At 45.5% G+C, this 24,800-nt stretch overlaps 2 protein-coding genes across 2 annotated transcripts in view; one reads left to right on the top strand and one right to left on the bottom strand.

The window, feature by feature from the left end:
* Window positions 1-811: 811 nt before the first annotated feature.
* LOC129830161 (transmembrane protein 240-like) lies at window positions 812-13,903 on the bottom strand. Its single transcript, XM_055892486.1, has 4 exons — window positions 13,015-13,903; window positions 12,554-12,660; window positions 5,594-5,802; window positions 812-1,921 (listed from the first exon to the last, which is right to left on the bottom strand). The coding sequence occupies exons 1-4, from the start codon at window positions 13,069-13,071 to the stop codon at window positions 1,767-1,769; spliced, it is 528 nt and encodes a 175-aa protein (XP_055748461.1). The 5' UTR covers window positions 13,072-13,903; the 3' UTR covers window positions 812-1,766.
* A 77-nt stretch (window positions 13,904-13,980) lies between these two features.
* otud3 (OTU deubiquitinase 3) overlaps window positions 13,981-24,800 on the top strand; it is a 41,503-nt gene continuing 30,683 nt past the window's right edge. The window contains exon 1 of the mRNA XM_055892485.1: window positions 13,981-15,491. The gene's annotated coding sequence lies outside the window, so the exon portion shown is untranslated. The remainder of the gene's footprint in view (window positions 15,492-24,800) is intronic.

Raw genomic sequence — 24,800 nt, 5'->3', positions numbered from 1 at the left:
TGCAACATACTCGTTTTGAAAATGTGTAGCATATTGTAAGTTTTGCAAATGGGTACCACATTGTACTATTTTTAACATATAATACGAATTGTAATTTGGAACATATCATACAAAATGAGTGATGGACATCCACAAATTCATACATACCATATGAAACATAACATCATACCAAATGGAGTGTCTTGGATTTACATACAGAATAATGCAAAATGCTCTGAGACCAGGTTGAACCACAGAGGAAATAAAAGCTACAGATTGAACATCTACTTGCAAAGTTTTTACATTCATCAACATTGAACTGATGATTTTGTAGATCATGATGTCCCTAATATCTGCATATAAAATAATTATAGGATGAGAGGATTGACCACTGACTGATTTCAAATGTAATTCATATACAAACCACAAACATGTGTAACAGTTAAATCGTGTGTAACTACACTGTAATTACTGTACCTGCCTATGTAAGCACAACGTTTAAATATTAAGAATGCTTATGGGAAAGTGGTGCTGATCATTTAGCAAAATGGACAAATGTCACTATCCCTTTAATCTTATTTTTAAAAGTCCCAGACATACCAGAAGTAGCCTCTCTGAGGTTGATTGGTGTTCATGAAATCACATTTCTATTTCTTGATTAATTAAACCACAATTAGGACTACTGCATGTGGATGGCATATACTAAAATATTCAGTTGCCCTGAACAGTTGATTAAAAAATAACCGCTCACAAGTACAACCTCTAGGAATTCTGTTTTTTTCAATGGTATGGCTACTGATGTTGCGGCAATGACACATTCAAACGTCAGGGGTCACTGTTGTGCTTCAATGGCACTTTTAATAAAACAGACATTTTATCTTCACAACAGCAATGTCTGGACAGAGAGAGAGAGGGACTGGGTGAGGGTTCCCACTGCTTCTAGGCTGGTTGCTTCTGATAAGTATGAAGGAATTGGATATAGCAAAGTGGGAAGTGCTATTGGACACAATATTGGGAAGACGAGGGAAGCACTGAACTGTCTCCGTCTTATCTTGGCTGGCAATTCATTTTCTACCTTCTCATAAATAATAACAGTGCAGAGAACCCTAACCACAAACGTATGCTCCCCTCCCCCTCTTATATTTACAGGTAAAATTAATACATTCATTTAATTCACTAAGTAACAAAACGAATTAATCTGTGTTTTTAGCAGACATCACACTGTTCACTTCCAGACGGCTGTCATCCTCCTCTTTCCTACGCTCCGTTTATCCTTCCATACAGTCCATCAGCTCTACTCGTAACACTTGACTCACCACACTCACAAACAAACCTACCCTGTGTTCCCACTTCCCCATATTAGAAGAATTTACAGAAGCAGCAATCTAAACTTCCCATCATAAAATCTTGAAACCCACCCCTATCTATTCATCTCCCTCCCACTTTAGAGAAATACCCTCCCCATCGAGATTTTTTTTTATAAACAATGTGCATCGTACCCTGTTCTAAAAGATCATGCCAAGTTTCAACAATGAACACAGAACATTTTTCTATACAGAAAGCACCCTTAAAAATGCTTGTTTTTCCTTCCTACCTCAATGGTGGACATAGACAAGATTTCAGTGACGACTATCTTCTGCTCGAGTTTGGATTGGTGGGTGCTGACTTGTGTCAGTAAGAAAGTCTCGGGCCAGGTGTGTTATGAACAGTCGGAGGGCAGTTTTCCAGTCTCTGAGGCAGCAGTTGGCCTTGGGGCAGTTTGAGGGGCTGGAGGGGGGATTCTTGTTTCAGAGGTGGCGTGGGCTGGGGTGGCCGTTGTGGTAGAGCTTCTGCTTGATGTGGACCATGTTGCCAGTGGAGTCCTCCAGCTGTCTGAGCTGGGCGCGTCGACGCAGATCTCGAAGGTTACAGAATGAGGGGAGCCATGACCAGGAAGGGGTGTCTGGGGGGCAAGAGGAGAGAGGGAGGTTGTTAGAGGAGTGAAGAAACTAGAGAAGTGAGATACAAATTCTAATCGTTTATCTCATTGTGGGGTAATAAGAGAATGGGAGTGAATTTGGTTAGGTTTATTAGATGCCAAAATGTCCTTGATGCTCCCATCAACCTAATCCTTGGTAGTACAATAGTCCAATTACAGAAACACATGTAGCCCACACATTCATCTGCCAAACATAGAATTTTACCCATACTGTACGTGGTACACTATATATACAAAAGTATGTGGACACCCTTTCAAATTAGTGTATTCGGCTATTTCAGCCACACCTGCTGACAGGTGTATAAAATCAAGCACACCGCCATGCAATCTCCATAGACAAACATTGGCAGTAGAATGGCCTCAATGAAGAGCTCAGTGACTTTCAACGTGGCACCGTCATACAGTGGGATGCCACCTTTCCAACAAGTCAGTTCATCAAATTTCTGCCCTGCTAGAGCTGCATCGGTCAACTGTAAGTACTATTATTGTGAAGTGGAAATGCGTAGGAGTAACAATGGCTCAGCTGCAAATTGGTAGGCCACACAAGTTCACAGAACTAAATCGCGTAGCGCGCGAACATTGTCTGTCCTCGGTTGCAATACTCATTACCAAGATCCAAACGGCCTCTGGAAACTTCACCATCTGGCAGTCCGATGGACGAATCTGGGTTTGGCGGATGCCAGGAGAATGCTGGGACTGTTTTTCATGGTTCGGACTAGGCCCCCCAGTTTCAGTGATAGGAAATGTTAATGCTAATGACGATTCTGCGCTTCCAACTTTGTGGCAACAGTTTAGGGAAGGCCCTTTCCTGTTTCAGCATGACAATGCACCCATGTGAAAAGAACTTGAGTGACCTGCACAGAGCCCTGACCTCAACCCCATCAAACACCTTAGGGATGAATTGTAATGCAGACTGCAAGCCAGGCCTAATCGCCCAACATCAGTGCCCGACCTTACTAATGCTCTTGTGGATGAATGGAACCAATTCCCCGCAGCAATGTTCCAACATCTAGTGGAAAGCCTTCCCAGAAGAGTGGAGGCTGTTATGGCAGCAAAGGGGGGACCAACTCCATATTAATGCCCATGATTTTGGAATGAGATGTTCGACAAGCAGGTGTCCACATACTTTTTCTCATGTAGTATATGTACGTTTCAATTTATATATCCTGCTATACATTAATAATAGCGACTTGAAAAAATCATTTTGGATTTCTTTCCCCAAGCATATGAGTGTGAGGTAAAATTTGTGGAGGGATTTGTCCCTGTCAGGCTTAGATGGTGAGGCCCGCTGAGATGGGAGAGAAACAGGAGGGAGAGCCCCAGACAGCACTAGCAAATGTCCCTGCAAAAGGTTGGGGGGAAGGGGAGTAGCTGGAAGAAGGGAGGGAGGGAGGGAGGAGGGAGTTATTTTTAACTGTGAATGGGTATGAAATCCACAAGGACTGTTCTGAAGGGTATCCAAAGGAAACGTCAGAACGAGACAGGTCCTTCTCATTTCAATAAAAGGATGGAGAGATGGAGTCAGGAGAAAAATGTAAATGGTAATGTAATGCAGAAAGTGGGGTGAGGGCAGAAATGTTAAGGTCTTTCTACGGAGGGAGGGAAGGGGGCGATGGTTTTGCCAAGTCTTAATTTTCCCCTTTTGTTATCATATTTTGTTACCCTATTTTGCTAAATCAAATATCTTTCCACCGATGTCACTGGTGCCAAAGAATATGAATCAGTTATTCATGAGAAATAGACAATAAGAAAGGAATCATCCCTTTCCAAAAGGATGCTGTATAAAGAAAATGGATAGAAAAGGGGGATTCAATGACTGAATGGAGAGCATATAGAGTATATAGGGTATATAGATGGAATTAGAAAAAGCAAAAGGAATCGATGTGCACCTCAATGTGGTGTGTGTGTTTGTGTGTCTGTATGGTGTGCATGTTTCTACCTCGCCCGCCATTCCAGCTGCTCTCTTTCACTCTATTAATAGCTCCCGAGAAGAGAGAGTGTGTGTGTGTGTGTGTGTGTGTGTGTGTGTGTGTGTGTGTGTGTGTGTGTGTGTGTGTGTGTGTGTGTGTGTGTGTGTGTGTGTGTGTGTGTGTGTGTGTGTGTGAGAGAGAGAGAGAGTGTATGTGGGGGTGGGGAAGTGACAGTATCTGCACCCCCCCCCCCCCCCCCCTCCCTCCCCTCTCCGTCAGCCTTACCTTCACTCCCCATCTCAGGAAGGCTAAACGAGTCTGACCCGCCATCAACGTCACAGCCAAACACCGGTGAAGGGGCATTCCTTCCATGCACAAGGATTCCAGCACAAAGTAAAGCCTAGAGCCACCCCTCTATACCTCGAGGGAATCATTTGAATGTATAATCTGAGTATATTTTTTATGTTGATGTTATGCACAGAATATCAAATGGGTTGATTCTGTGCTGCAAAGCTAAAGCAGTTGTTTCTTGCCTAATACTACTAGAATCACAATCTAAGACTGGAAATATATGTATGCTTCAAACTACCAAATTCTCTTTTATCATCAAGAAAAATATGACATGCATCAAAAAAATATTGCATTACTACTTTTAATTTAATATTTTCTGGAAATAAAATGTAATACTGTTTTTTAGTGCCCCATCTTTGTGTACTGGTTTCATATTAATCAAAGGTAATTAATTGGCAATCTCTTTCATTTACACTCACTAGACATTTTACCCCTCTATTTTCTGACCGTAACAGCAGTCATCCAGGTCACATCACCTACATTAGCATTGTCTTATATCTAATGGATCCATGCCAGCTACAAAATATAGGCCTGTTCTGACATTGAGAGCTGCACAAGATAAAGCTTAGCTGACATAATTGGAATATTCCAACACTTGTATAAGAACACTGGATAAATGATTGAATCAGGAGTAGGAGTATGGACAAGAAGTCCTCTAATATGTTCACATTGGCATAGCCTCGCCCCCAGTGAGGTCTGGCTTGCTAATCTAACATTGGCAAGACTTGAGACATTGTGTATCTTTGTGGTGTATAGACAAGTGCCCTCTGTATTACGGGTAGGGAATCTTTGTCTCAGTCAATCAGTATGTACTAAACACATGACATCTGAGGGCAGCAATATTTCCACAGCAATATTCATATTAGTTTCACTATGCCTGTACTTTACACACATAATTATTCCCCCTCAATGGAAACAAAGTAAGCTTTTTCCAATTTCCTTCACCCACTAATTACCTGCATAACGTCTTAATTCCAATCCATGACCACAACACACTGCATACAGTACTGTCCATTAAATATCCTGTGAGACAATTCATTTAGCCTGGAACACACTTTTCCCTTTTTCCCCTATTCAATTATTTATTTGAAAAAACAACTGAGCCCTTATGTCCTCAAGTTCTGTAAAGTTTCCCATAACCATCACTTATAGCCAGGTGGGTTGGGCTATCCACCCACCCAAGGAATCCACCCACCCAAGATATTAACACCAATACCACTTCACTCACCATCTCTCTTTTCACAGAGGTGGGAATCAACAAAACAATACTTCTCTCATCAGATTATTGAAAACATTTCTGCTCATTCTGTGTCACATTTGTCAGGCCATGTCAAACTTTTCCAAGTCAAACGGACCAAGTCTCTTGTTGACTCACCATAGTAGCGGCTGGCCCTCCATGCCCTGACAGCACAGTGCAGCACTCCGTCCAGCCACAGCAGGAGCCAGCTGATACAGAAGCCCAGCAGCAGCCCCAGCATCAGGTCCATCTCCTGCTTGGTCACGCTGTCACTGACAAAGTAGTTCTCCGACGAGTCCACAAGAGAATGGTCCCCATCGTACGGGATCACATAGTGGACATGATGCCTGGAAGAGACCACGCTGGAGGTTAGAAGGTGTTTGTGATGGAGGGAAGGACAAGATGAGATGGGGCGGGGCGGTGGTGAAATTAGGGGGGTGGGTGATGAAATTGGGTAAATAGCAGGAATTCTCATTACTAATTTGGTACAAATTGGAGAATAGAAAGGCATGCTGGTGAATAGAGAATAATTTATATCTAGAAACATACTCAAACATCAGTGGAAACAGCTGCGATATGAAAATAAATGTCTCATTCCTGTTTCCAATTTCAAATAAACACCAGAGTATTATCAAAGCCTTACATAACAGCGTACCTAACGTTGCTCTCAAAGGTAGCCTACATCTCATACAATGAGAACCTGTGGTTCACAAGCAGTGATCTGACAAGCTAGCAATCGCAGGTGCCAAATTAAATTACTGTGGATGTGGCCTCAGGCCGGATCCTCAACACGGGGGCCCTTCATGGGTGCAGGGTACATGGTTAGTCCCCTCCTGTACTCCTGTTCACCCACGACTGCGTGGCCAAGCATGACTCCAACACCATCATTAAGATTGCTGACGACACAACACTGACAACGATGAGACAGCCTATATGGAGGAGGTCAGAGACCTGGCAGTGTGGTGCCAGGACAACAACCTCCCTCAACGTGAGCAAGACAAAGGAACTGATCATGGACTACAGGAAAAGAAGGGCCGAACACACCCTCATTCACATCGACGGGGCTGTAGTGGAGTGGGTCGAGAGTTTCAAGTTCCTTGGTGTCCACATCATCAACAAACTATCATGGTCCAAAAACACCAAGACAGTTTTGAAGAGGGCACGACAACGCCTTTTCCCCCTCAGGAGAGTGAAGAGATTTGGCTTGGGTTCCCAGATCCTCAAAAAGTTCTACAGCTACACCATCGAGAGCATCCTGACCAGTTGCATCACAGCTTTGTATGGCAACTGCTCGGCATCTGACCGTAAGATTCTACAGAGGGTAGTGCATGCGGCCAATACATCACTGAGGCCAAGTTTCCTGCCATCCAGGACCTACAGTATATACTAGGCAGTGTCAGAGGAAGGCTCAAAAAATTGTCAAAGACTCCAGTCACCCAAGTCATAGACTGTTCTCTCTGCTACCGCAAGGCAAGTGGTACCGGAGCGCCTAAGTCTAGGTCCAAAAGGCTCCTCTACGTCCAAGCCATAACACTGCTGAACAATTAATCAAATGGCCACCTGGACCATTTGCATCGTCACTTGACCCCTACCTATATGTACAAATTATCTTGACTAACCTGTACCCCTGCACATTGTATCCCCTGTATATAGCCTCGTTATTGTTATTAAAAAATATATGTTACATTTTTTACTTTAGTTTATTTAGTAAATCTTTTCTTAACTTTATTTTCTTAAAACTGCATTGTTGGTTACGTTCTTATAAGTAAGCATTTCACGGTAAGGTCTACTACACCTGTTGTATTTGGTGAATGTGACAAATACAAATTGATTTCATTTAATTTGATTCCACATGCACTTACGGTAGGCTCAGGCAGCATTCAAGCTCAGGTGGCCTCATCTGTCTATCTGTTCCATTAAATGTTTATGCTGAGAGGGTAAACATTTTACGTAAAATTAGTAGCTCTTATTTAAGAGCATTTCCATTGCAGTAAAAGACAACGTGGGCTGCGTCTCAAATGGCACCTTTTCCCTACATAGTGCACTACTTTTGACCAGAGCCTGAATGCAGCCCCTGTCACTCACTTTCCATTGGCTTAATTCAGGGTAGTCATGCACCCCCAAAATCTGACAGGCCACAAAGTAATTGAGGATGTCTGAGGGTTGATCCGGAGAGACGCCTCCCGTCCTGTAGTTGGAGAATATTGCATTTTTAAAAGACCTGAAATGCTTTTTCCTGCAATCTAGAGCCATCATCATTATGCTTAATTCTATGTAAAAAAATATATATATTATAAATATATATATATATTATAAATATATATATATATATATATATATATATATATATATATATCTTTTTTTTGCATATCTAAGCATATCTCTTGGGCTGTCTGTATCCTCCTGACTGAAATAAAATTGTGGCTAGTAGTATTACATAGAGACACAACGACAAAAAGATTATACGGTGCATTCTGAAAGTATTCAGACCCCTTGACTTTTTCCACAGGGGAAAAGGTTCACCTTCCAACAGGACTCTAAGCACACAGCAGGACAAGTCTCTGAATGTCATTGAGTGGCCCAGCCAGAGCCCGGAATTTAACCTGATCGAACATCTCTGGAGAGACCTGAAAATAGTTCTGCAGCAATGCTCCACATCCAACCAGAGTTTGAGAGGATCTGCAGAGAAGAATGGGGTAAACTCCACAAAAATACAGTTGTGCCAAGCTTGTAGCGTCATACCCAACAACCCTTTAATTGCTCACAAAGGTGCTTCAACAAAGTACTGAGTAAAGGGTCTGAATAGTTATGTAAATGTGACATTTCAGTTTTTATTTTTAATGAAGATCAAGGGGTCTGAATACTTTCTAAATGCACCGTGATATATATATATATATATATATATATATATATATATATATATATATATATATATATATACATACAGTGGGGAGAACAAGTATTTGATACACTGCCGATTTTGCAGGTTTTCCTACTTACAAAGCATGTAGAGGTCTGTAATTTTGATCATAGGTACACTTCAACTGTGAGACAGAATCTAAAACAAAAATCCAGAAAATCACATTGTATGATTTTTAAGTAATTCATTTGCATTTTATTGCATGACATAAGTATTTGATACATCAGAAAAGCAGAACTTAATATTTGGTACAGAAACCTTTGTTTGCAATTACAGAGATCATACGTTTCCTGTAGTTCTTGACCAGGTTTGCACACACTGCAGCAGGGATTTTGGCCCACTCCTCCATACAGACCATCTCCAGATCCTTCAGGTTTCGGGGCTGTCGCTGGGCAATACGGACTTTCAGCTCCCTCCTAAGATTTTCTATTGGGTTCAGATCTGGAGACTGGCTAGGCCACTCCAGGACCTTGAGATGCTTCTTACGGAGCCACTCCTTAGTTGCCCTGGCTGTGTGTTTCGGGTCGTTGTCATGCTGGAAGACCCAGCTACGACCCATCTTCAATGCTCTTACTGAGGGAAGGAGGTTGTTGGCCAAGATCTCGCGATACATGGCCCCATCCATCCTCCCCTCAATACGGTGCAGTCGTCCTGTCCCCTTTGCAGAAAAGCATCCCCAAAGAATTATGTTTCCACCTCCATGCTTCAAGGTTGGGATGGTGTTTTTGGGGTTGTACTAATCCTTCTTCTTCTTCCAAACACGGCGAGTGGAGTTTAGACCAAAAAGCTCTATTTTTGTCTCATCTGACCACATGACCTTCTCCCATTCCTCCTCTGGATCATCCAGATGGTCATTGGCAAACTTCAGACGGGCCTGGACATGCGCTGGCTTGAGCAGGGGGACCTTGCGTGCGCTGCAGGATTTTAATCCATGACGGCGTAGTGTGTTACTAATGGTTTTCTTTGAGACTGTGGTCCCAGCTCTCTTCAGGTCATTGACCAGGTCCTGCCGTGTAGTTCTGGGCTGATCCCTCACCTTCCTCATGATCATTGATGCCATGTCATCTTCTTGAACTTCTTTCATTTTCTAATAATTGCGCCAACAGTTGTTGCCTTCTCCCCAAGCTGCTTGCCTATTGTCCTGTAGCCCACCCCAGCCTTGTGCAGGTCTACAATTTTATCCCTGATGTCCTTACACAGCTCTCTGGTCTTGGCCATTGTGGAGAGGTTGGAGTCTGTTTGATTGAGTGTGTGGACAGGTGTCTTTTATACAGGTAGCGAGTTCAAACAGGTGCAGTTAATACAGGTAATGAGTGGAGAACAGGAGGGCTTCTTAAAGAAAAACAAACAGGTCTGTGAGAGCCGGAATTCTTACTGGTTGGTAGGTGATCAAATACTTATGTCATGCAATAAAATGCAAATTAATTACTTAAAAATCATACAATGTGATTTTCTGGATTTTTGTTTTAGATTCCTTCTCTCACAGTTGAAGTGTACCTAATTACAGACCTCTACATGCTTTGTAAGTAGGAAAACCTGCAAAATCGGCAGTGTATGCAAAATCGGCAGTGTATCAAATACTTGTTCTCCCCACTGTATATACACTGAACAAAAATATAAACGCAACATGCAACAATTTCAACGATTTTAATGAGTTATAGTTCATATAAGTAAATCAGTCAAATGAAATAAATTCATTATGCCCGAATCTATGGATTTCACATGACTGGGCAGGGGTGCAGCCATAGGCCCACCCACTTGGCAGCCAGGCCCATCCACTGGGGAGCCAGGCCCAGCCAATCAGAATTAGTTTTTCCCTACAAAAGGGCTTTATTACAGACAGAAATACTCCTCAGTTTCATCAGCTGTCTGGATGGCTGGTCTCAGACGATGCCCCAGGTGAAGAAGCCGGACGTGGAGGTCCTGGGCTGGTGTGGTTACAAGTGGTCTGCGGTTGTGAGGCCGGTTGGAAGAACTGACAAATTCTCTAAAATGACGTTGGAGGTGGCGTATAGTAGAGAAATTAACATAATTGTATCTGGCAACAGCTCTGGTGGACATTCCTGCAGTCAGCATGCCAATTGCACACTCCCTCAAAAGTTGAGACATCTGTGGCATTGTGTTGTGGGACAAAACGGAACATTTTAGTGTGGCCTTTTATTGTCCCCAGCACAAGGTGCACCTGTGTAATAATCATGCTGTTTGAATCAGCTTCTTGATATGCCCCCTTGCAGGTGGATCGTCCTGTGCGGCTCAATTGGCATGGCACTTGAAATGCCAGGGTTGTGTATTTGATTCCCACAGGGGACCAGTATGAATGAAAATGTATGCACTCACTACTATAAATCACTCTGGATAAGAGCGTCTGCTAAATGACAGGCAAAGGAGAAATGCTCACTAACAGGGATGTAAACAACTGTGTTCATCAGTTCACCTACTCTGTGTCTCACAAAGACACAGAGGTTGGAACCAAATACTGTAAAAAAATGTATAGGACAAATCTTAGGGGTCAAGTACCCCTGTGTCCCCTATGGGAATGACGCCTCTGGCTTAATTAAAGACAATGACAACCAGACGTGTGTTGGAAACAAAAGTGCAATTGTTGGGGTCTAGTTTAGGACTAGATGTACTGTATGTACCCGGGTACAGAAGGGTAACAAGCACAAGTATGAAAATATATAATTCATTAAAAGCTAAGAATATTATATGCATTGCACATTGAATATTGAGTAGCAGAGGATTTATCAATATTTAAAAACGACTTAAAATAAACCACACAAAAAACATTGCAATGATAAACGGCATAAATTATGTCACTAGACATAATTGGCATACATTTTTTACAAATGTGTCTCTACAATTCTTCTAAAGGCATATATAGGCCTAATATAGCATTACTATGAGAATTTCTTGAAATTAGAGGGAGTGAGAGAGGCCCTTCTCCAAATTTTGGCTAATATTATTTTATGATGACAATCCTGATCTTAGTGACACTTCATGACCCATATCTCAGGTTGTTGAACTGTAGGCAGTCAAAAGAACAGTATTCATACAGGGCCAAGACCTGCTACAATGTGACTATGCAGTGATATCACATCAGTGGGGCAACTCAGAACAGATTTTCCTGTCCTCAGTGAATGTATTAGATCCAAGCAAGTTAGGAATTCATTTGACTAAGATTCTGCACTGACCAAGAATAACCCAGCACTTACAAAATGTTGCAATATGTATGTGTTCGGACTCAGGCCTCAACTTGCCTTTATCCAGGGCTTAATATCCTAATGAAGTCGATAGGTGTGTATCTATTGGATCAGAGGGCTCTTATTTTAAAAGCTGGCACAACACTGTTGCCATACCCTTGGGCAAGCTACAGCACTTAACAAAAATAAAATAAAATAAAACTTCCAAGACCAAGGGCCGAATTTCGGTTTACAGTTCCTGTATGTGAGTCATGTAAAACCTGTACCAATCTCATTTGCATTATTTAATGTTTTAAAACACAATAATTCAAGTAGTAAGGAGCCTAGACCACCAACCGAGAACATATGAGGCTACATATAACTTGTATAGGCCTAATCACAACAGTAATAGAAAACCTGGCCTAATTATCATTAAACTAGGCCTAGTTGTTTTATGTTTCATTCCATTTTCAGCCTTCATAATACGGGTTATAAGTAATAGATCAATGTATATATAGGCGCATTCATACAACTGGTTCAATATAGGTATAGGCTAGCCCTAATTTCCTCTCTCCAACAACATTTCCTCATATCTAAATATTAAAAATTATTCCTTAGCCCATTCCTCATAATTCATAACATATTTATGGGTCACGTATGCAGTAAAAGGCAAATAACTCAATAAATCTTAAAACACCGTCACAAGCTAGGCATCGCAAAAATAAGGCTATCCTTCGGTTAGACACACGCATACTCGAATAAAACCATAGTCGACATCAGGTACATTTTCAAGAGATTAGGCCTATGCATGGAGCATGTTTGGAGGCTTATTAAAACGAACAGTTCAGCAGGAGAAATCATTCGAGAGGCCTATTGAGCGAGTATGAGCCTATGATTAGACGGGTAACATAGCAGCTATCTTCACTCTATAGGCTACGCTTTCATTTCAGATGTTTGTATACATCCAAACGAATCACTGTATGATATTGTTTTTTTTACCTTCCACAGTTGCAATGACAGACGCGGTCTTCCCCTCGTAGATGCGGTAAGATGTAGTTGTGAAAGCGATCCAGTAGTGCGTTCATGTCCATTAAACAGGCTATCGCCTGCAAATAACCATTCGAGTCAACTCACATGACAAGCACCATTTCCAACACGGCACCGTTATATGACCTGGCATTAGGCTACAGTCCATAAGAGAAATCGAAAAATACATTTGGAAACCCACTTTGCAACCCTCGTTCTAAAATGTTCTTTAGATTGTTTATTTATGATAGCCAAGGTATGTATGTAGGCTACTTTCTCAAGTCATCATTATTTTCAGTGATATCAAATGTGATCTGTAGGCTATTTGTAATAGCTATAGCTACAGAATTAGTCTATAGACTACATACGTAAAATAAATGCTGTAGGCGTTTAACACACACGATGGGGGGCACATTAAAAAGCAAATATCTTACCATTACAACTGAAGCGCCAAGAATCATAAAAATCATGGTGGTTGTGATCATATGCATCAAAACTTCCAAACTCGCCGCCGTTCTCTAGCCTTCTCTACCTGTCCCGGGATGAGACGGTCATTGAGGCGCCCTTACTGCACCGGACTCCTCGTCCCTCCAAACTTGCCAGATTAGAGCGCAATTAACCGGTGCAGGGGGGTTGAGCTGGCCCGGTCTCCTGCTGTCCCCCTTTTGACACACGCACTCACGGTCTTCACAGTCTATGCTACTCCCCATCCAGTAATGCGTCGATTTGATGGCGCGGACCGGGTCGTGGATGGGTGGATTGCGTTCGGTGCCGCGTTTGTTGCCCCGGGAACGGCGAAAAGAGAGTGCTGGTGGAGAGGGTGTCCTAGCCTGATTACTAATGCAATTATGTTATTTTCACGGCAGCCTACGTACCGATCTCATTTTTAAAAATCGCAGCAAACAGGAGAACGGGTTAGCCGGTTGTCTCACGGGGATGTCCCTGGCTATTGCTCTTCCTCCAAGACAGCACTTCATTAGTTATTATAAATAAGATCCTCCTCCATCGATGGTAGCATTTAATTACTCCATTCAGATTTGTTCAATAATTGCGGTTGCGCTTTTTAGGCTACATCAGTCGTTGTCTTCTTACATGTAAATAGCTTGATAATATCGATGTCAAGCAGAATCGAGATGAAGATCCAGTCGGAACCGGAACAACCCTACCCTCAGCCCAGTAAAGATCAGGCAACGGCAGCTGCATCAACGCCCGGGGCCAGACACGCATGATTATCCCACCTCATCTTAGCCATCGAGTCAGGAGCATCCACCATCCCTTTTCGTGTGTGTGTGTGTGTGTATGTGAAAGAGACAGAGAGAGAGGCAGCGCGCTGGGGGGTGGGGGGTGGGGGGGGGGGTCTGTGTTCCGATTGCATTTTTCTGTGAAACACTCAGTGACATTCAAGCAAATCATTCATAGAATATGCGCGATGGTTTAACATATATATTTCACCCGCTTTACTGATCACCCCCTCGTCATACCAGTCTCTCGCTCTCTAGTCTCTCGACGTTGCAGTTCATTTTCGGATTTTCGCTGAATTCCTTATTGCGGCCAACTTCTCATTGGCTGGCACTGTGTGATACAAGATTGCACTTTATGCGCTTTTTGTATCAGCCTTTAAAAAGCGACCGCTTTTTATTTATTTACCCGCATTACAACGGGTAAATAAATGAAGGTTGGGTTTTGATTGGTGACGTCCATTTGCCCACTAAGGGGGTAAACGACTGCGGTCATTGCTCTCTATCCAATATCACAGACAGTGAGACAGACCTACCCAGTAGCTCCGACTGTTTACATATGACAACACGTCGCACATTTTTTTACTTGAGAAATACTGCACCTAACACCTTAGTTAGATGTGAAACTGAACAACTAAAACATACTTGGCAAAAAAGTCGAAATTAATTACAGATTTCTTGAATTATCTTTGATTAATTTCGGAGATTTTGAGGGAATGAAATAGGCTTCGACATCTATAGTGACTCAAGGGGGAAAACATCATTAACCAAACCCGGAATCGGTCAGGATACACACCTCCAAGAATTGAATCTCGTTTTTCTAATGAGCAACATAAAAACACGTGCCAATCGGCATGTTCTGTGGATCTTCAAGGCAAAACCGCGAACGTCTAGCAACACAAAGATTGCATGTTTGAATCTCATCTCAAACCATGTTTACATCAACAGTTTAAAACCTTTTCTCAATAAGGGGTGCTGTTTGCACTTTGTAATAATTTCGTTCTCAAATTATACTGCCTCGTACTCAATTCTTGCTCGTACAATATGCATATTATTATTACTAATGGATAGAAAACACTCTCTAGTTTCTAAAACCGTTTGAATTATATCTGTGAGTAAAACAGAACTCGAGTTGGAGCAATTTTCCTATGAGGAAGTGAGAAATCTGAAATCTGCAGGCTGTTCTGAGGTCGGTTTATTAATTTGCATGTCTTCTATTGGTTGAGATGCACTGCATACGCCTTCCCCTGGATGTCAGCGAATAGTGAGAATTGAAATGGAGTTGCTAGGCAGATCTGAGGCCTTATAAATGGGCTGGCAACATGGGGTCCTCCCTTTCTTCTCTTCGCCATGATGCAAGACAGACCTCAGGATGGCGTTCTAGAAAGCTCCCGTTATAGCCCTTAGATATATCCGGCTCTGATTTTATTCGATATAGGTGTTAAAGACATCATAATGTTGTTATTTTAAACCGAGTTATGTCAGTTTATATCAATATATTGCGATTTTCGGGTATTTATTTGTGCTGCGTTCTAGGGAGTTGGACACGTCTGGCCCACATGGCTAATGTTTACTGCTAATTCCAACGTTGAAGGCGACAATCTACAACCAAGCAACAATTCTTTTGGAAAAAGGACAACTTGCCCAAGATTCTGATGGGAGCTCATCAAAAAGTAAGAACTATTTATGATGTTAATTCGTTGTTCTGTTGAAAAATGTAAAACTCATATTCTGCCATTAATTTCGGTGCGGTCTCGCTTTAACGCACGCTGTATGTCGTAGTAACGTTAATTTTAAAAATCTAACACAGCGATTGCATTAAGAACTAATGTATCTTTCATTTGCTGTCCTGTAAAGGCAGTCAATGTTGTTCTCCTCCTCAAACGAGGAGGAGCATGGATAGGACCAAGATGCGGATTGAGGGAAATAAGCCATCTTTTAATGAAAAAACAGCAAAACAATACACTACAAAACTACAAAACAACAAATGAGACTAACCTTCAACTGTCCTGTGAGGACACAGGAACAAACACCCACAAAAGCCTACTGCCTATGGCTACCTTAAATCTGGCTCCCAATCAGAGACAAATGAATGACAGCTGTCTCTGATTGAGACCCAATCCAGGCAGCCATAGACATAACTAGACAACCTAACAAACACATACAACACCCATGGACTAACCAAACACACACAACATACAATGCCCACCCCAACTCACGCCCTGACCAACTAAACATAATCAAAATAACATAAAAATAGGTCAGGAACGTTACAGAACCCCCCCCTCAAGGTGCGAACGCCGGGCGCACCAGCACAAAGTCCAGGGGAGGGTCTGGGTGGGCAGTTGACCACGGTGGTGGCTCAGGCTGAGGGCGAGGTCCCCACCCCACCATAATCAATCCCCGCTTCTTTATCCCCCTCCCAATGACCACCCTCCCACTAACACCACCTAAATGAGCGACCAGCACTGGGACAAGGGGCAGCACCGGGACAAGGGGCAGCACCGGGACAAGGGGCAGCACCGGGACAAGGGGCAGCACCGGGACAAGGGGCAGCACCGGGACAAGGGGCGGCAGGTCCTGGCTGAGGGACTCCGGCAGGCCCTGGCTGAGGGACTCCGGCAGGCCCAGGCTGAGGGACTCCGGCAGGCCCTGGCTGAGGGACTCCGGCAGGCCCTGGCTGAGGGACTCCGGCAGGCCCTGGCTGAGGGACTCCGGCAGGCCCTGGCTGAGGGACTCCGGCAGGCCCTGGCTGAGGGACTCCGGCAGGCCCTGGCTGAGGGACTCCGGCAGGTCCGGGCGTAGGGACTCCGGCAGGTCCGGGCGTAGGGACTCCGGCAGGTCCGGGCGTAGGGACTCCGGCAGGTCCGGGCGTAGGGACTCCGGCAGGTCCGGGCTGAGTGGCAGCTCCGGACTGTAGGGCAGCTCCGGACTGTAGGGCAGCTCCGGACTGTAGGGCAGCTCCGGACTGTAGGGCAGCTCCGGACTGTAGGGCAGCTCCGGACTGTAGGGCAGCTCCGGACTGTCGGACGTCTCTGGCAGCTCCTGACTGGCGGGCGTCTCTGGCAGCTCCTGACTGGCGGGCGTCTCTGGCAGCTCCTGACTGGCGGGCGTCTCTGGCAGCTCCTGACTGGCGGGCGTCTCTGGCAGCTCCTGACTGGCGGGCGTCTCTGGCAGCTCCTGACTGGCGGGCGTCTCTGGCAGCTCCTGACTGGCGGGCGTCTCTGGCAGCTCCTGACTGGCGGGCGTCTCTGGCGGCTCCTGACTGACGGACGGCTCTAGCGGCTCCTGACTGACGGACGGCTCTAGCGGCTCCTGACTGACGGACGGCTCTACTGGCTCGGGACAGACGGGCGGCTCTAATGGCTCGTGGCAGACGGGCGGCTCAGACGGCGCTGGGCAGACAGATGGCTCAGACGGCGCTGGGCAGACAGATGGCTCAGACGGCGCTGGGCAGACAGATGGCTCAGACGGCGCTGGGCAGACAGATGGCTCAGACGGCGCTGGGCAGACAGATGGCTCAGACGGCGCTGGGCAGACAGATGGCTCAGACGGCGCTGGGCAGACAGATGGCTCAGACGGCGCTGGGCAGACAGATGGCTCAGACGGCGCTGGGCAGACAGATGGCTCAGACGGCGCTGGGCAGACAGATGGCTCAGACGGCGCTGGGCAGACAGATGGCTCAGACGGAGCTGGGCAGACGGGCCGTTCAGGCACCGCTGGGCAGACGGCAGACTCTGGCCGGCTGAGACGCACTATAGGCCTGGTGCGTGGTACCGGAACTGGAGGTACCGGGCTGAGGGCACGCACCTCAGGGCGAGTGCGGGGAACAGGAACAGGGCACACTGGACTCTCGTGGCGCACTCTAGGCCTGGTGCGTGGTACCGGAACTGGAGGTACCGGGCTGAGGGCATGCACCTCAGGGCGAGTGCGGGGAGAAGGAACAGTGCGTCCAGGGCTCTGGAGACGCACAGGAGGCTTGGTGCGTGGTGCCGGAACTGGAGGCACTGGGCTGGAGACACGCACCATAGGGAGAGTACGTGGAGGAGGAACAGGGCTCTGGAGATGCACTGGAAGCCTGGTGCGTGGTGTAGGCACTGGTGGTACTGAGCTGGGGTGGGAAGGTGGCGCCGGATATACCGGACCGTGAAGAAGGACACGTGCTCTTGAGCACCGAGCCTCCCCAACCCTACCAGGTTGAATGGTCCCCGTAGCCCTGCCAGTGCGGCGAGGTGGAATAGCCCGCACTGGCCTATGCAGGCGAACCGGGGACACCACCTGTAAGGCTGGTGCCATGTACGCCGGCCCGAGGAGACGTACTGGAGGCCAGATACGTTGGGCCGGCTTCATGGCATCCGGCTCGATGCCCAACCTAGCCCTCCCAGTGCGGCAAGGTGGAATAGCCCGCACTGGGCTAAGCACGCGTACTGGGGACACCGTGCGCTTTACCGCATAACACGGTGTCTGACCAGTACGACGCCCTCTCACTCCACGGCAAGCCCGGGGAGTTGGCTCAGGTATCCTACCCGGCTTCGCCACACTCCCCTTTAGCCACCCCCCAAGAAATGTTTGGGTGAGCCTCTCGGGCTTCCGGCCTCTCCTATGTGATGCCTCCTCATACCAGCGCTCCTGGGCTGTGGCTGCCTTCTTCTCCTCCCGAGAGCGGCGATTCTCTCCAACCCTTCCCCAGGGTCCCTTTCCGTCCATGATCTCCCAAGACCATTCCTCCTGTGTCCAGTGCCTTAGTTCCTTTTCTCTCTCCTCAATCCGCTTGGTCCTGTTGTGGTGGGTGTTTCTGTAAAGGCAGTCAATGTTGTTCTCCTCCTCAAACGAGGAGGAGCATGGATAGGACCAAGATGCGGATTGAGGGAAATAAGCCATCTTTTAATGAAAAAACAGCAAAACAATACACTACAAAACTACAAAACAACAAATGAGACTAACCTTCAACTGTCCTGTGAGGACACAGGAACAAACACCCACAAAAGCCTACTGCCTATGGTTACCTTAAATCTGGCTCCCAATCAGAGACAAATGAATGACAGCTGTCTCTGATTGAGACCCAATCCAGGCAGCCATAGACATAACTAGACAACCTAACAAACACATACAACACCCATGGACTAACCAAACACACACAACATACAATGCCCACCCCAACTCACGCCCTGACCAACTAAACATAATCAAAATAACATAAAAATAGGTCAGGAACGTTACAGTCCAACCTGTATTTTTTAGTCAAGTTTAAATTTAGTTACTGATTAGATTAGGTGCCTCTCCCAAGATTTCTCCCGACATATTGTTGGTAGCTTGGCTACTATTCTCATTGTATAACCACGATTTGTGCCGCTAAATATGCACATTTTCGAACAAACTCTATATGTATTGTGTAATATGATGTTATAGGACTGTCATCTGAAGAAGTTTGAGAAGGTTAGTGAAAAAAGTAATATCTTTTGCTGGTATATTCGTTATTGCTATTGTTGGCTTGAATCAATGCTGTTGTGTGGTTGGCTATTGTAGTAAGCTAATATAATGCTATATTGTGTTTTCACTGTAAAACACTTAATAAATCTGAAATATTGGCTGGATTCACAAGATCTTTGTCTTTCATTTGCTGTACGCTGTGTATTTTTCATAAATGTTTTATGATGAGTATTTAGGTAATTCACGTTGGTGTCTGTAGTTATTCTAGTTGCTTTGGTGAGAGTTGTGATGGTGGCTGCAATGGTAAACTATGATTTATACCTGAAATATGCACATTTTTCTAACAAAACATATGCTATACAATAAATATGTTATCAGACTATCATCTGATGAAGTTGTTTCTTGGTTAGTGGCTATTTATATCTTTATTTGGTCGAAATTGTGATAGCTACCTATGCAGGAAAAAAATGGTGGGAAAAAAAAGTTGTGTCTTTTGCTATCGTGGTTAGCTAATAGATTTACATATTGTGTCTTCCCTGTAAAACATTTTAAAAATCAGAAATGATGGCTGGATTCACAAGATGTGTATCTTTCATCTGGTGTCTTGGACTTGTGATTTAATGATATTTAGATGCTAGTTGTCACGTTCCTGACCGGTTTTCTGTTATTTTGTATGTGTTTGACGGTCAGGGCGTGAGTTTGGGTGGGTAGTCTATGTTATGTGTTTCTATGTTTGTATAAATCCTGTTGAGGCTAGGGGGTGCTGTTGTCACTATTTATGTAAATCGTGTAATTTTTTAAACGGCTTCCTACTAAATTCTTGATCGTACAATATGCATATTATTATTATTATTGGATAAAAAACAGTCTATAGTTTCTATAGGCGTTGGAATTTTGTCTCTGAGTGGAACAGAACTCATTCTACAGCAATTTCCCTGACATGGAGTCAGATTTCACACATTTTGGCCCCTGATCTGGAGTCAGTTTAAAGGCCACTGTTATAGCTATGAGCATACAGACACTGCTTACGTCTTCCCCTGGATGCCTTTACGTGATGACGATTTGAATGGTGTCGATTGCCCAATCACAGCCACTATAAATAAAAAAAAACTGTAGGTAGGAACTCTTTTCCAGCTGCGTCAGGCGCGCGGTGGCCACCAACCCGCAGTTGTTCCAAGCATTAGTGTAGGGAGTAATATTTCTCCGGTCATGTTTCTACTCGTTATAGGAGTTAAAAACATCATAAGGTAGTTAATTTAAACCGTTTTATAGCAATTTATACCCGTTTAGTGCGATTTTGGGACATTTATTTCTGAGACACTTTGAAGCGCCGGGCAGGTTTCCAGTTCATGCCGAACGCAGTGGGCATTTCCACATGGCAAGAGGACAGCTTTCGACCAAAAGATGATTAGACCCAAGAAAGGATTCTTTGACCAAGATTCTGATGGAAGAACAGCTCAAAGTAGGAACAATTTATTATGATAAATCGTGTTTCTGTCGAAAAATGTTAATGGCTTAGGACGCCATCTTGTTTGACGTAGCTTCGCTTGGCGCAAACTGTATTGAAAAGTAAGGATAATTTAAAAAATGTAATTCCGTGATTGTATTAAGAATTAAATTGTCTATCAATCGCTGTCCACCCTGTATTTTTTAGTCAAGTTTATGAGTATTTATGTATAAGACTAGATCACTGTCTAATATGGTGCAGGACATTTTCTGACCAGCTGAGCTACTTTTGTCATTGTCTAACCATGATTTTGGTGGCTAAATATGCACATTTTCGAACAAACTGTATATGGATTGTGTAATATGATGTTACAGGAGTGTCATCGGAAGAATTCTGAGAAGGTTAGTGAAAAAATTAATATATTTTGGCGATGTTTACGTTATCGCTCTCTTTGGCTAGAATCAATGCTCTGGTAACGTTTGCATATGTGGTATGCTAATATAACGATTTATTGTGTTTTCGCTGTAAGACACTTAGAAAATCTGAAATATTGTCTGTATTCACAGGATCTGTGTCTTTCGATTAGTGTATGCTGTGTATTTTTACGAAATGTTTGATGATTAGTAATTAGGTAAACACGTTGCTCTATGTAATTATTCTAGTCCATTTGTGACGGTGGGTGCAATTGTAAACTATGACATCTACCTGAAATATGCAAATTTTTCTAACAAAACCTATCCTATACCATAAATATGTTATCAGACTGTCATCTGATGAGTTTTTTTCTTGGTTAGTGGCTATCAATATCTTAGTTTAGCCGAATTGGTGATAGCTACTGGTGTTGGTGGACAAAGAAAAGATGGTGGATTATGCTAATGTGTTTAGCTAATAGATTTACATCTTTACATATTGTGTCTTCCCTGTAAAACATTTTAAAAATCGGACATGTTGGCTGGATTCACAAGATCTGTGTCTTTCATTAGCTGTATTGGACTTTAATGTGTGAAAGTTAAATATTAAAAAAAAAATAATAATTGAATTTCGCGGCTCTGCCTTTTCAGTGGGGGTGGGGGGTCCTAGACAGTCCTAGACAGGATAAGGGTGACCTGATATGGCTCTCAATTAGAGGCAGGTGGTTTTCATTTCCTCTGATTGAGAGTCATATTAAGGTAGGTGTTTTCACACTGTTTGTTTGTGGGTGGTTGTCTCCTGTGTCAGTGTTTGTCGCGCCACACGGGACTGTCTCGGTTTATGTAGTCTGTTCCTGTTCGTGAGTTGTTCGTGTATTTATGTAAGTTCCATGTCCAGGTCTGTCTACTCCGTTTTGTTATTTTGTTAATTATTCAAGTGTATTTCGTTTCGTGTTTTTTTTCGTCTTGTTCATTAAAATCATGTCATTTCACAACGCTGCGTTTTGGTCGAATCCCTGCTCCTCCTCTTCGGATGAAGAGGAGGAAAGCCGTTACAGAACCACCCACCTCAATACGACCAAGCGGCGTGGGAGAGCGCAACAAAAGAACCAGGACTCGTGGACATGGGAGGAAATATTGGACGGAAAGGGACCCTGGGCGCAAACTGGAGAATATCGCCACTCTCGTGAGTGGAAGGAGGCAGCCACAGCCCAGGAGCGGTGGTATGAGGAGGCAGCAATGAGACGTGGCTGGAAGCCGGAGAATCAAGCTCAAGATCGGAGATATGAAGGTACGCAGCTAGCACGGAAGCCCGTGAAGAAACCCCAAAAATGTATTGGGGGGGGCTAAGAGGTAGTGGGCCAAGGGCAGGTAGGAGACCTGCGCCCACTTCCCAGGCTAACCGTGGAGAGCGGGAGTACGGGCAGACACCGTGTTACGCAGTAGAGCGCACGGTGTCTCCTGTACGTGTGCATAGCCCGGTGCGGGTTATTCCACCTCCCCACACTGGTAGGGCTAGATTGAGCATTGAGCCGGATGTCATGAAGCCGGCCCTACATATCTGGCCACCAGTACGTCTCCTCAGGCCGGCATACATGGCGCCAGCCTTACGCATGGTGTCCCCGGTTTGCCTACATAGCCCGGTGCGGGTTATTCCACCTCCCCGCACTGGTCTGGCAACGGGGAGCATTCAGCCAGGTAAGGTTGGGCAGGCTCAGTGCTCAAGGGAGCCAATACGCCTGCACGGTCCGGTATTTCCGGCGCCACCTCCCCGCCCCAGCCCAGTACCACCAGTGCCTACACCACGCACCAGGCTTCCAGTGCATTTCCAGAGCCCTGTTCCTCCTCCACGCACTCTCCCTATGGTGCGTGTCTCCAGCCCAGTGCCTCCAGTTCCGGCACCACGCACTAAGCCACCTGTGCGTCTCCAGAGCCCTGTACGCACTGTTCCTTCTCCCCACACTCGCCCTGATGTGCGTGCCCTCAGCCCGGGAAACCTCCAGTTCTGGTACCACGCACCAGGCCTATAGTGCGCATTGAGAGTCCAGTGTGCCCTGTTGTTGTTCCCCGCACTAGCCTGAAGGTGCGTGTCCTTAGCCCGGTACCTCCAGTTCCGGTACCACGCACCAGGCCTACAGTGCGTCTCATCCGGCCAGAGCCATCCGTCTCCCCAGTGCCGTCTGAGCCATCCGTCTGCCCAGTGCCGTCTGAGCCATCCGTCTGCCCAGTGCCGTCTGAGCCATCCGTCTGCCCAGTGCCGTCTGAGCCATCCGTCTGTCCCGAGCCATTAGAGCCGCCCGTCTGTCCCGAGCCGTCAGAGCCGTTAGTCAGTCAGGAGCCGCTAGAGCCATTCGTCAGTCAGGATCTGCCAGAGCCGCCAACTAGACAGGATCTGCCAGAGCCGCCAACCAGACAGGATCTGCCAGAGCCGCCAACCAGACAGGATCTGCCAGAGCCGCCAACCAGACAGGATCTGCCAGAGCCGCCAACCAGACAGGATCTGCCAGAGCCGCCAACCAGACAGGATCTGCCAGAGCCGCCAACCAGACAGGATCTGCCAGAGCCGCCAACCAGACAGGATCTGCCAGATCCGCCAACCAGACAGGATCTGCCAGAGCCGCCAACCAGCCATGAGCGTCCAGAGCCGTCAGCCAGCCATGAGCGTCCAGAGCCGTCAGCCGGCCATGAGCGTCCAGAGCCGTCAGCCGGTCATGAGCTGCCCCTCAGCCCAGAGCGGCTATTTATCCAGAACTGCCCCTCAGTCCAGAGCTGTCTCTCTGTCCGGAGCTGCCCTTCAGTCCGGAGTTGCCCCTCTATCCTGAGCTACCTCTCTATCCTGAGCTACCTCTCTATCCTGAGCTACCTCTCTATCCTGAGCTATCCCTCTGTCCTGAGCTACCTTGTCCCGGAGCTGTCCTTTATCTTGGTGTTGCCCCTTAAACTAAGTGGGTGTAAAATGAGGGTGGTCATTCTAAGGGGGAGACGTAAGCTGGGATTGACTATGGTGGGGTGGGGACCTCGCCCAGAGCCTGAGCCACCACCGTGGTCAGATGCCCACCCAGACCCTCCCCTAGACTGTTGGTGGTGCGTTCGGAGTACGCACCTTGAGGGGGGGTTATGTCACGTTCCTGACCGGTTTTCTGTTATTTTGTATGTGTTTGACGGTCAGGGCGTGAGTTTGGGTGGGTAGTCTATGTTATGTGTTTCTATGTTTGTATAAGGGTGACCTGATATGGCTCTCAATTAGAGGCAGGTGGTTTTCATTTCCTCTGATTGAGAGTCATATTAAGGTAGGTGTTTTCACACTGTTTGTTTGTGGGTGGTTGTCTCCTGTGTCAGTGTTTGTCGCGCCACACGGGACTGTCTCGGTTTATGTAGTCTGTTCCTGTTCCTGTTCGTGAGTTGTTCGTGTATTTATGTAAGTTCCATGTGCAGGTCTGTCTACTCTGTTTTGTTATTTTGTTAATTATTCAAGTGTATTTCGTTTCGTGTTCTTTTTCGTCTTGTTCATTAAAATCATGTCATTTCACAACGCTACGATTTGGTCGAATCCCTGCTCCTCCTCTTCGGATGAAGAGGAGGAGGAAAGCCGTTACACTAGTATTTACTTGTGACGCTATGCTAGGCTATGCTAGTCAGCTTTTTTACTGATGGGGGTGCTCCCGGATCCGGGATTGTGATGAAGTAGAAGTTAA

This window comes from Salvelinus fontinalis, chromosome 31 (genome assembly GCF_029448725.1).
Source record: "Salvelinus fontinalis isolate EN_2023a chromosome 31, ASM2944872v1, whole genome shotgun sequence".
NCBI classification, from domain to species: Eukaryota; Metazoa; Chordata; class Actinopteri; order Salmoniformes; family Salmonidae; genus Salvelinus; species Salvelinus fontinalis.
The sequence above is the reverse complement of the archived record's forward strand: the minus strand, read 5'-3'. Positions and strand labels throughout refer to the sequence as shown.